The sequence below is a fragment of the Sarcophilus harrisii genome, chromosome 5, assembly GCF_902635505.1.
Source record: "Sarcophilus harrisii chromosome 5, mSarHar1.11, whole genome shotgun sequence".
Taxonomy (NCBI): Eukaryota; Metazoa; Chordata; class Mammalia; order Dasyuromorphia; family Dasyuridae; genus Sarcophilus; species Sarcophilus harrisii.
Window position 1 is genome coordinate 103,496,639 of NC_045430.1, and position 13,217 is coordinate 103,509,855.

Consider the following 13,217-nt stretch of genomic DNA (forward strand, 5'->3'; position numbering starts at 1 on the left):
CTCTTCTTTGACTTCCCTTCCACTCTCAATTCAACTCTGCACTGTCCTCTCTTCTTAAATTCCTTGTCTCCTTGTCCCTTGCCAGATGTTAGTACTTGATTACTCCCCATATCTTGTCTTTTCCACTCTTATTTATGTACTGCTGAACAAAGTTGGAGGAAGTCACATTATAACTTCATGCTATATAGCTCTTTTTGTGTTGATAAAAATTGGAAATTGAGGGAATGTCCCTCAAATGGGAAATGCCTGAACAGGTTGTGATATATAATTATGATGGAATGTTGTTATACTATGAGAAATGACAAGCAGGATGCTTTGAGAAAAATCTGGATTTACATGATCTGATACAAAGTGAACAGAACCAAAACATTGTGTACAGTGACAGCAATACTGCGTAATAATCAATTTGAAAAATTTTGCTACTCTGATCAAGAAAAAGGACTCATGATGAAAATGCTATTCACTTCTGTAGAGATGATTGATGAATTCTGAATGAATTCTATGTGCTTTGCATGACTTCACATGTATAATTGATATTATATTGATTTTCTTCTCAAGGGATAGGGGAAGGGCAGGAGAGAGGAAGAGAATTTGGAACTTAATCATTTTAAAAATAAATGTTAAAAAAACTGTAAATGTAATTAATAAGTATTTAATAAAATGAATAAAAACACACTTTAAAAAATTTTAAGTGCTAAAAATAAATAGAAAATAAAACTTTATGCTGTATAACTTCACTTGGGCCCTAATTGCAAAAAAGATTTCCTATCTTTACAAAAGTTTTTCTGAGCCTTCTCTCTTAAAGTCTCCCACATTTCTACTCCCCTTCTGCCACCTCCTCCTTCCCCAAGCTGAGGAAATACCCTTCTTATTTTACTGAGAAAATGAAGCTCATTTGATATTAGCTTCCTTTTCTTCCTGTCAAAACTCGTTCATATCACATCCTTCCCCTACTTTTAATTTTCTTCTATAACTCTCCCCTTCTTTATTTTTACATCCCTTTATATTTATTTTTAATTACTTATTTTATTTTTCTCTTTTATTTGGCAGTGAGGTAACTTGTCAATACCAGCCCCTGTAAGTCTGCCTTTGATTCCATTTTCTCTCCTCTTCTCTGCCTTATGGTAACCTCAGTAATCCTCAGCTTCTGATTTTTTCTTCACTGCCTTCAAAACTTTTCATTTCCGAGTTCTTACAAATTACCCCTCAAGCTGTTGCCTTGGATCTTTTTTTTTTTTTTTTTTTTTTTTTGCCTTCTTTCATTCTCTTCTCAGGCTTTTGTAATCTTACCTCATCATTCCTTCATCGAAACTACTGTCTCAATATTTATCTGTGAGCTCTTGATGGCCAAATCTGATGGTCTTTTTTCAGTTCTTATCCCTCTCAACACTACTGATTTTTTCCCTGGGAGAGCCTTTTTTTTCTCTGCCTCTTATGATTCTCTTCCTACTCGTCTTATCGTTCCTACTTAAACTCTATCATTTATATCAACCTTCTTTATAAACTCCCCAATTTTTTTCTCTTTTCTCTTGGTTACCTCATTAATTCTAAGGGTTTAATTATCATCTCTATGCTAATAACTTCCAGATCTCTATATGTAGCCTTGCCGTCTCTCCTGAGAGTGTTGGACTTCCAAGTCAGGAAGACCTGACTTTAAATTTAGTCTTGGAAATTTTCCAGCTGTGTGACCTTGGGCTGTTTGCCTTAATTCCCTTAACTAATCTCATAGTCAGTAATCAGGTGAGGGAGAATGATTTCTACTGGTGAGTTTTTGTTCATAGTAACAATCACTAGGGAATTTTAACTCATTTAAAAAAATTTACAGATAAAATAATTGTAGAAAAGATTCATTGAAATTTATAATGTATTTGAGCTATCTGGTGTAGTTTAATAGTATTTAATTAGCACACATTTGTATGATACTTTGTTTTTCTTTTTGGAGGCAGTGTGGATTAAATGACTTGCCCAGAGTCACACAGCTAGTAAAAGTATCTGAGATCAGATTTCACCTCAGTTCCTTCTGACTCCAGGCCTCTATCCACTGTATCACCTAGCTGATCCAGTACTTTGTTTATCAAAGAACTTTCTTCATAATAATTCTGGGAGATAGAATCTTAATATTTCTATTTTATAGTAAGCAAAATATTGATATTGATGAAAGGCATATTTATTCCCATTAAAAAAAAAACTGGAGAAAAAAGGAGAATTAAGAAAAGGAAAGACCATTGTTTAGGGTAGGCAATAATGAATGATAGGAAGGAAAAACATTCAACTTTGATTTCCTCTCTTCTTTGGTGAGAATAATCATTAGGAAGACATTTTCAAATTCCCCCTTAGATCGTTACTATTCGTGTCATTGAATTTCTCTAGTCCTCAGTTTCCTTATCTATAAAACAAGGGAGTTGGATTTGATGATCTCAGAGATCCTATCCAGCATTAAATTTATGCTCTATGAATACCATGGCAAATTAAACAAGTCATCAGATCCAAACAAATTGTTTCACGGGGTAATGAAAAAAACTAGTGTGGGATTTCTGAGCAGTTATAAATGATTTTTGAAAGAGTACAGAGATACCAGGACATACACATGAACTATGTGAATATATTTATTCACAGAAGTTGCTCCTGGAAGGCTGAATGAATATAATAAAAAAGCAATATTATCTAAATTAATTTACGTGCTCATTGTGGTTCCAAACTGCCAGAGAATTATTTAATGCAACAAAGAAAAAAATAATAATGAAAATCATGTAGAAGAATAAAAGATCAAGGATATCAAGGGAAATAATGAAAAAAAAAAGGTGAGAATAAGGAGACCTACCATTACTAGCGCTCAGACTAATACTATAAAGCATTAATCATTAAAATGATTTGTTACTAGCTAGAAAATAGATTGATCAGTGGAAGAGATTAGGTACAAAACTTAACAAAAGTCAACTAATCTAATAGCTTACTTGGAGACTTGGAGTCCCTAGCAATTTTAAACTTTTGTGATTCTGTTATTTTGGAGAGAGAATGACCTGCTGAGCTGAATAGATGACATGGTGATTAGGTTGTCACCCACTTGAGAGAGACCTTCTATCTAGATATTCACTTATCCTAAGGGAGCATGAAGGAATAAAAAGTGATGATGCTTGATATTGTTTTCAGGGTCCCTATCCATAGGATAGAAAGTCTTGCTACAAAATCTTGATGCTTCTAGGATATTTCAGATAAAGGGCCAGTAGAGGACTATTTTACAATTAATAGAGTAGATGTTCTTTAGACTAGCTCCAGACAATAATCAGGACCCTTTGAAAATGACACTTATAACCTATGGAGGAACAAGTAGAAATATCATGTGAACAGGAAATTTGAGGAGTTGGCTATATTTTGGTGCATGAATATGTTTGCATGTACATACATGAGTAAAATTTTTGTATACATCTTTATTCTGAATATAATAGAAACCAAATAAGACAGACATTTCCATACATATACACTTATATGTATACATATATATTAGAAAACAAAACGAGTATTGTTCATGAAATTATACATCTATTATGTATAGCTTGATTTTCTTTTTTAAATGTAAAAACAGGTAGTAGTCTTTGCAATGATCCTGTAATATTCAGCATATTACTTGTCAAAACTATCCTATTTGTCTATGATTCTTTCTGGCCATCCTTTCTGGCAGCCTTTTCTGTGATCACAGAAAATGGCTTATTCACTTGCTACAGAAGAGTTGCCCTCAAAGAAGGGGCTGTATGTAGATGATTTGAAACAAGATGTTGAATAAGAATAAAATTGAATTTGGAACACTGTGGAAGACTCCCAAAGCTTTATCAGGGCAAGCACAGGAGATGAGCTAATAAATCTGACAGCAGCTTCTTCACAGCCTACTGTAGTCATTGGAGATCTTGGGAAGAGGCACTTGGGAGAGTGTTGAGAGTACTGGATTTGGAGTCAGAGAGACTTGAGTTCAAATCCAGCCTCAGACATTATGTTTGATCTATTGCAAGTCACAGTTTCTCCCAGCCTCAGTTTCTTTATTTGTGAAATGGGAATAATAATAGCATCTACCTCTAAGGATTGTTTCAAGAAACAAATAAGATAGTAAAGAGATTTTCAAATAATAGCATCTACATCTAAGGATTGTTTCACGAAACAAATAAGATAGTAAAGAGCTTTTCAAACTTTAAGGAGTTTTGAACCCTAAAATTCTCAGCGATGATGATGATGATGATGATGATGATGATGATGCCCAACCACACAGAGATGCAGTCAGCGCCCATTCTCCCTCAGTTGTCCATAGACTCAGAACTTAGGTCTCAAGTCAGTGTACTCAAAGATCATCTACTGTATCAAATTTTTGTCAACATACAGGAATGTATATCTGATAGAATTTGAAGGCCCTGAAGATTTTTGATACCTGTAGGTACTCATTCTTCTTCCCCAGAGGACAGATAATCATTCCACAGTGGCAACAGCAGAGCTTCCTGGATTCTCCAGCCAGTGATTAAGTTGACATCCAGTGCCATAACATAACAAATAAAGGTACCACTCACATAACAAGTACAGGATCACATAATACCTTCTAGGGCACATGACACACATGTAAGGCCTGTTATTAATGCACGGCTACTGAATGTTTTGTATTATATAATCATTATCTTTGTCCATGTAGGTAGATATCTATCTAGTGTAATTTGAAAGGACTGAAAATTTTTTGACTCTAAGGAACACTCAACAATGCCTATTTCTCCCAACCTTCTCTTCATATTTTGGGAAGCAGCATTAGGTAATCTAAACAACTCTATGTAACTTCCCCAGAGGAAATTGTGGAGGACGAAGAGACAATTTGGGATAGAGAGCTGTGTTCTCTTGATCAGCTAAATCTGTGGGAGGTGTTGATGCAAGTAGGAGGAGGTAATTCAGCAGGATATTCATGGCACAGACCTAGAAGGGGGTGAGAGAAGGGCAGTATTCCTGGCCGCAGGCCACACTTTTGAGCAGGTCAAGCTCTCTGCAATGTAATTCAAGGGAGTATTTCAAGAAATGGAGACTCCCTGTGCTGGTGCTGTTTCGAGTTGTTAACACTCTCTGCCATGGCCAAGATGGTAGTGTGCTCTTTCCCTATGGGGCCATGATAAATAACTGGTTTTCTGCTGGGAGATGAGAGCTGCAGATGGAGTGGTGGGCAGGGCAAGATGCCAAGCTGAGAATCAGGGAACATGTGGCATGATCTTCTAGGGTTACTAGGCAAGCAGGAGAAAGACACTCAGGCTGTGCAGAACTGTGGGGAGGGCCATGGTGGAAAGTAGGGAGAGAGCAGCAGCTGGCAGTACCTCCTGGCAGTCAGGAGGGAGAACCACAGAAGGCAGTGACAGAGTTGGAGGCATGAGGGGCTGGCAGAGGAGCTGACCACAATGGATGAGCAAGTGTGAGCACCCCCTGCTGGAACAATACTGTATAGGACTGACACCACACATAACATATACCTGCTATTGGTAGTGATGGTAACTGAGCAGTATTGCAGTTTTGTGTTGTTTTGTTGTCTGTTGGCTGTGATAAAAACCCTATTTGTTTTCCATTCATCCTTTGAATACTGTGAACCATGAATCATGTGTTTGCAAGGAGAATTGGAAAGTACCCCACTGGGTGGTGGAAGTTTTCAGATTGTTGGTGATCCAAAGAAATGAAAGACCCACCAAAGTGTATCCATCCCCTCATGGTCTCTTAGTAGAGCTGACACAAGGATTACCAAAGTCAACTTAAATTCAACTAAAAGTTGTCCCCTGATCTAAAGACACTTTAATGTTATCCTCACTTAGAAACAGCTGTTCTTCTCCCCATACCACACACACACACATTTGCAGCTGGAGCTACTGCTGTGACTGCCAAAGATAGAGTCCTTTGTGGAAAAGTTTGTAAATTTTTATAGAATCTTCCAGTTCAAAAGTGGAGTAAAAGAAACAGCTGTGAGGGGAGCTGGCCTTGGGAACAGACTCCTAGGTGGGACCAACCATCTCCTCTCATTCTGCCTGAATTTTTCATTATGTTTTCTTCTGTCTGAACTTCCACTTATGAGGCAGTCATTTGAGTTAATAGACTTTTAAACATTTTACCACTTTTAAACTTGCTTCTCTGAATATTAAGGAGTTTGTCATTACTACTTTAATATGATGTAGCATAATTAGCATTTTATGAAAAGACAGTGTTATGGTTTTGAATACCCTTTTGTGTCTCTCATTTGTGTGTAATGTGGAAATGGATAAAGTGATCCCAGTCTCTGGTTAGTAATGTAATAAGCTAGTTCATAATTGTTCATGCTACCATAGCTTAAGCTGTGGCCTTTTTCCTACCTAGAGGTAGGTCTGCTGGACAGTTCCATGGAAAGAGAGAAAGCTATACTCACTTGGAGGGAGACAACATAGCCCTGGTACTGTGTAGTGGTGTCAAGGGCAAATGGGGCCAATAAGTGATATATAAGAATTCTCTAACAGGTTGCATGTTGACTTAGAAAGCCTCACATATTTATGTCTTTCTTTTCTTATTAATATATCAACACATTTAAATCAGAAAGGAAATATATTTTAATATGGTTTAGGCCAAACTCTGGAATTTGTGGACCATGTGTTTGACACTTCTGAGACATAGAAAGAGTACTGCATTTGCATTCAGGAGACCTGAAATCAAAACTTGATCCTGCTGCTTACCTTTTTATATGAGTCAGCAAGTTTTCTGGGACTCAGGTTTGAGCATATTAAAAAGAACTGTTTAGAATAGATGATTTCCTCAAAATTTTATTTTAGTAGTCAACTAGATTTGATTTGAAAATTCTGGTCATCCTTTAACTCTTCATTCTCACCCTATATTTCTAGTGAGCTGCCAATTCTTGTTTTTATCTTCACAACATCTTTCATGTATATATGCCCTTTTCCCCCCCTTGCATAACCCCCATCTTGGTTCAGGCCTGCATCTTGCCTAGACTATAGTAGTAGCCTACTAATTGATTTCTCTGCCTCAAATCCATTCTTTGAACAGGTGCTGTAGTGGTTTTCTTCCTTCCTTTTCTCCTGTCTCTGATTCTGTCAGTGTCTCTCTATTTCCTTCCCTCCCTTCTCTCTCTTTCCTTCCCTCCCTCTTTCCTTTCTCTTTTCTTTCTTCTTTTCTCCATTTGTTTCTTTCTTTCTCTCTCTCCCTCTCTCCTTCCCTCCCTTTCTTTCTTCCTTCCTTCTTCTTCCTCTTATTTCTTAGTTTTTTTATTCATTTATTCTTTCTTTTTTAAGATGAGTTCTTACATGCATTTTATTATATTTGCTGATCTATTTTATGTACAATAATTGGTTCTTTTAAAATTTATACCAAGGTAATCTGTAATAATAACTCTTGCCCCTAAATCAACAGAGGTGTAATTTGATGTTTGCTGAATGTAATTCACCTCTTCAGGTGAAAATTATCACTTTTCATTTCTCTTTTGCAATTGGACTAGGTAAATGTTGTAGATGCATCAGACAAAGGTAGTAACTGGTGCTGAAATAAGTTAAAAGACCAAGAAAACATTGGAAAACATGTGTGTTTCACTTGTATTAGACCTGCTATGAGAAAAGCAGAATAATGTGTATTATATAGCTCCTTTATTGTTATATATACATCTTCTGACATTAAAGGGAGGCTGGCTGGCTTGACCTCCCTGAAGTTGCTGCCATGGGTCCCTTCCTCTTGGATTCTTCTTTCTTAGGGCTTGATTCAGTATGCATTTTGCCAGAGTATCCAGGCTGCATCGTCACAATCATGAAGCAGTTTAACTGATGAGAGGCACAATTTTCTTAGTATTTGTACCTCATGGTTAAGCTTTCTTTAACTATTTTCTTTCTTTAACCTATTCAGTGCTTAGTGAATTTGAAGCAATGGAAGACACAGGCAAACATTTAAAATCTGGCATATATAATCTTCTCTTTTTCATTTACTTGCACCATCGATTTCATAACATTACCAGAAGTGGCTTCTGTACCAATACAGTGCCAATATTTTTTGCTGATCTTATGTTTCTGAAATTCTTAGAATGGTCTACGACTTTCTTGTGATTCAGCTGGGTCTGGGCAGCTGCCAGCTACATGGGCACACAACTGAGGCCACCTCATTCTGGCTGCTCTGGCCGCTTTGGCTACTGCCACCATATTGTATCCAGGATTCTCTTCAAGCTCAGTAAAGATATGTTACATACAACTCCTTTTATTTTCATAAGAAGAGAGAACATTAGGAAACTTTTAATAGGCCAATGAGATTGACTTTAGTTCTTGGAAAAATTCTAATGGATCATTAAAATTCTAATGGATCTAATGGATTATTTAAAGAGATGGTAGTCGAATCAAGAAAAGGTCATGATGCATTAACTTCATTTTCTTTTATGATAGAATAGCAAAACTAGTAGTTAGAGGAATGCTGTAAACGTAGCTTATGTAGATTAAAGCAAAGCTTTTATAAAAAGTTATCCCATCATTTCATGGTAAAGAAGATGAAATGATGTTGACTAGATGATAATACAATTTGACATATTCAGAACTAATTGCATGGCCAGACCCATAGAGTAATTGTTAGTGGTTTACTTTCAATATGTAAGGAACTCCAGTGAAAGTTCCCCAGATCTTTGATTAGTCCTGTACTTTTAATTTTTTTGTCAACATTTTGCATAAAGATATAGATGACATGCTCATCAAATTAGTAGGTGACACAGAACTGAGAGGGATAACAACACACTAGACAATAAAGTTAAAATCTGAACTGCTTTTTACAGATTAGAACATGGATTGAATTTAATAAGATGAAATTCCAGAGGGATGATGTAATGTCTAACACTTGGATACAAGAAATGAATTCCACAAAAACAAGATGGGGAAGGCAAGGTTAGACAGCAGTTCTGAAAAAGATCTGAGATTTTAGTAGACTGCAGACTCAATGTTAGTCAGGAGTATGATATGACAGATAAGAAATCCAAAGCAATTACAGACTACCTTGAGGGAAGCATAATTATAAAGAATAGAAAGGAGACAGTTTCATTGTATTCTGCCTTCAGATCTCATTTGGACATCGTGTTCTGCTCTGGGAATAAAAGTTTAAGGACACTGAGAAGCTTTAAGAGTATCCAAAAGGGCAGCTAGAATGGGGAAAGATCAAAGTCAGGAATTATATGAACATAACTATGTAACACTTTACACACAAATAAAGTCAGATCTAAATAATTGGAAAAATATCAAGTGCTGAGTGAATGTAACAAAAATAACAATACTATCTAAATTAATCTACTTATTTAGTGCCATACCAATCAAACTCCCAAGCAATTATTTTACAGATCTAGAATGGGGAAAGACTGTGAGTCCATCTTAAATGAGAATCAGTTGAAAGAACTCGGCATTTGGGGCCTGGATGGGAGGACTGGGGGAAAGAAGTGCTATGAAAACTGTCTCTAAGCATTTGAAGACCTGACATGTGGAGGGATCAGATTTGTGTTTGGTCTTCTGAGGCCAAATCAAGAAACTAGTTCATCAAATATAACTGTTTTCTTCTTCCTGTTTCACTATGAGGCAAGAGGGTACATGAAGAACTCAGAGGGAACTCCATAGCCATCCCACTGGTATGGGCCCTTGTCACCTCTTGACTAGACCATCAAATTTGAGTCTCTGCCTCGAGTCTCTCCTCACTCTGGTCCATCCCCACTCAGCTGTCACAGTGATCTTCCTAAAAAGACCAAAGCCTGATCCCATCGCTCCCTATTCAGTCAACCCTAAGCCCAATGACTCTTCATTACCTAGAGGATCAAATCTAAAATCCACTGCCTGACTGGCTAACTTTCCAGTCTTCTTATGCTTTACTTTCTTCTCTATATAAGTCAGTGACACCATCTCTTGGCTATTCCTTGAACAGGACATGCCATCCAACTATTGGTTGGCTCTTCCTCTGCTTGTCATTCTTTCCCTTCTCATTTCTGATTCCTGACTTCCAGACTCAGCTAAAATCCCCCCTTCTCAAAGAAGTCTTTCCTGATACCTCAAATGCTATTGCTTTTTACGATAATCTCTAGTTTATTCTAAATATAATGTGTTTGAACACAGTTGTTTGCATGTTGTCTCTCCCCTATAGGGGAGGGGAGGGACTGGTTCTGTCTTTCTTTGTATCCTCACTACTTAGCACAGTTTCTGGTATATAGTAGATACTTAATAAATGCTTGATGACTTGCTTGGATTTGAACTTCTAGGAAGGCCAATCCTCTCATTAACTCTTCCAGCCTAAACAGAAGGAGTCTACTTTTTTTTAAGGATAAGGAAATTCTATAATCATATTGAACTTGGTCACATCTTGTAATGTGAGATGCACTTGAGAATTGAGACAATTTTTCGTGATACCTAAAATCTGTAATTTCCTCCTAGGTATTATATATATGATGATATAGTTTTGGTTTTTTTTTTTTAATCCTTGAGTCTTATAATGGCAAATGCAGTCCTTTGTCACTGAGGATTAGAAAGGAATCAACATTGCTTGTTGTAGAATATATATGATATATGTCTACTGTTACCTACTCTTAATGACAATAAAACCTTGTTGAGATCTTTTATTGAAAATGGATTCTCTCTCTCTCTTGTGTTATTCGAGGTACCATTTCACATGAGGAATCTCACGGGTGAGGAGTGAGGGAAATAGAAATACCTTTTTAGGCTTTTGATTCCTCACCCTACTGAACAAGTCAAGACTAGTGGTGGCACTTACCAGATAATTGTATGTATCCTGTAAATGTGGCATCTTTTGCTTTTTAATTTTGCCCCTAAAATCAGCTAAGAAGATAAGGTTTCTCCTTTTGACATCATAAATAAAATAGCCTTTTTGGACAGATAGTCCTGTTGCACCTGAAAGCATAGATAAGACCCTGCATATTCTCCCTTTGTTTTCTAACCTTGAGTAAATTAGAAAACATTCTACTTCCCTGCTCCTTAGCTAGTTGCTAGGCTCAAAGAATCAAAAATCTCAATACAAAAACCTTGAATCAGAAGTGGTAGACCTAATCATTATTTTGTAACTTTCAAAAGAAAGAAGTATGTTGAACACACATCAGTGATGGGAGATTTCCTAAACATAAATATGGAAAATTGGGATTTTTGGGGATTGTATTTTTTGGAAATACAACATTACCCCAATCAGCTATACCAAAGGTGTCAGACTTGTGGCCAAAAAAACCTTGTAAATGCAGCCCAAAGTAGATTAAAGTAGAAATGGGAAATTTTTAACAAGATAAATAATAATGCATGCAACATTGATTATGTGGAATTTGTGCTTTTCAAAGTTAATATGTGGCTTGATTTAAATTCGACCTCACTACATCATTGCCCCAATCTTAGTGCAGATTTGGAGATTCTCAATATCCCATTTCACTTAGCTGTGAAGAATATCCTTTAACAAGGACACTGACTCTCATTAGATAGAATGTCTCTAGTTGCTGGTTGAATGTTTTTCTATTATTTTTTAGACTTGGTCGTAGCTGTGTAAATTATCACAAAAGTGTATTATTAAGCAAGAATTTAAATACTATATGAAGGCACACATATTTTTTTTTATTGCCTTATTAGAGTTTCTCATCTAGTTTGAATTTATGAGTTTCATTCCCCACCCCACCCCTCCCACCCTCTTCTCATCTTCCCTAATTGTGCTCATCCAGGAATTCACAAATCCATTACCTATCTCCTATAATGAGCAGCTTGTACTTTGAGGGTTGGGTGCTTTATTGATGATAGAAAAGAAGGGGCAATATGAGTCTTTTTTTTATTTGTTTGTTTTGTTAAATACAAGTAGGAAAATGCTCATTGCCTTTTTTTTTTAAGTTACTTTCTATCTGTAGTATTGTGATACCTGAAACTTACTAAGATTACAGGTCTTTCAAAGGGGATCTTAGAGATCTTCTGGTCTAATCTTGTCTTTTTGGTTGAGGAAGTAGATGCCCAGAAAAAGATGTATCTGGTCCTTGGTAACAAAGAGTGTGACTATAGGTATAGGTAGCAATCCAAATCATAGAACTTAGATTAAAATCTAGATCCTTTGACCCCAGATCAGTGCTCTTTCTACTGAATTATGCTGTCTAGGAGTTTCATTGTGGAATGTTCTGTTCCTCCCATTCCTTGCTTTATAGTTGATTTTCTTTTTCTTCAACAATGCAGATGGATTTTCCCATCTTAGATTCAGTGACTTGTTAAAAAGATTTGGATGCTAATGAGTTTGTTGTTTTTCCCTTCCATTAGATGGACATTACTGTGGAGACGCTCTTTGGCTACATGCAGGAGCGACAGAAAAAGTATTCTAAGTATGCCGAGCAGATCCAGAAGGTCAATGAAATATCCTCTATTCTACGCCGTATACAAATGGGCATTGACCAGACTGTACCTCTGATGGAAAGATTGAACAGCCTGCTTCCTGAGAATGAGAGGTTGGAGCCCTTTAGCATGAAACCAGATCGTGAGCTCAAGTCATAGTTGTTTCCATTTCCCAGGACTGGCCACTGAGATTTTTCTCCTTGGAAGGATAGAAACCAATAATGCCCAAAGAATACTTGGAGCAATTATATCACTATCAGACAAGACTTGGCTTTTCATTTGGTTTCCTGCTCTCCATGATGGGAAGAGAAGCAATCCAACTAGGGACAGGACTCCCTGATCTGGAGTCAAGGGGATTGTTCCTATTTGGTGTGAACCAGATTCTTTCATCTTACCAGTCTGAAAGTCTTGAAGGCCAGCATCAACTATGTTACTAAAACATAAACCATTTAGTCCTTGTCGACTTTTCAAAGAACTCTGCCCTAGAAATTCTTTGTTGCTGTTATTGTCATCATATGCGTTAAGCGTGTTGAGTCTAGTTCCAGATAAGCTGATCCAGTTAAAACAGGAGGAGAACCGGAGAGGTTATTTTCATGACTTTAGGTATTTGTCAGTAAATAACTGTCAAAAGACCCTTTGATTTATAGGGTTATAAATGAAAAACTTTAATCCATATGTGTCTGTTTTCTTACTATTCCTACACTAGCCATGTCAAATCTTTTGGTTGGGACTCCTACTTTGGCTAAACCTGGATACATTTTGCTTTGGTTATGTTATATCCATTTTTTATTGGGCTCCATGTGCACAGAACACTCTCTTTTAGCACCATCATCGCTGGTTCATATCACTTTTAAATGATTGGTATCCCTGACCTAA

The 13,217-nt window shown here is 36.7% G+C and overlaps 1 protein-coding gene across 3 annotated transcripts in view; it reads left to right on the forward strand.

Annotated features, from left to right (window-relative positions):
• The window catches only part of BORCS5 (BLOC-1 related complex subunit 5), a 77,099-nt gene extending 64,085 nt beyond the window's left edge, over nucleotides 1-13,014 (forward strand). For all 3 annotated transcript variants that reach the window (XM_031938208.1, XM_031938209.1, XM_031938210.1), the window contains exon 4: nucleotides 12,270-13,014. In XM_031938208.1, the coding sequence (XP_031794068.1) occupies nucleotides 12,270-12,500 (231 nt within the window). In that variant the 3' untranslated portion in view covers nucleotides 12,501-13,014. The remainder of the gene's footprint in view (nucleotides 1-12,269) is intronic.
• The last annotated feature ends 203 nt before the right edge of the window (nucleotides 13,015-13,217 follow it).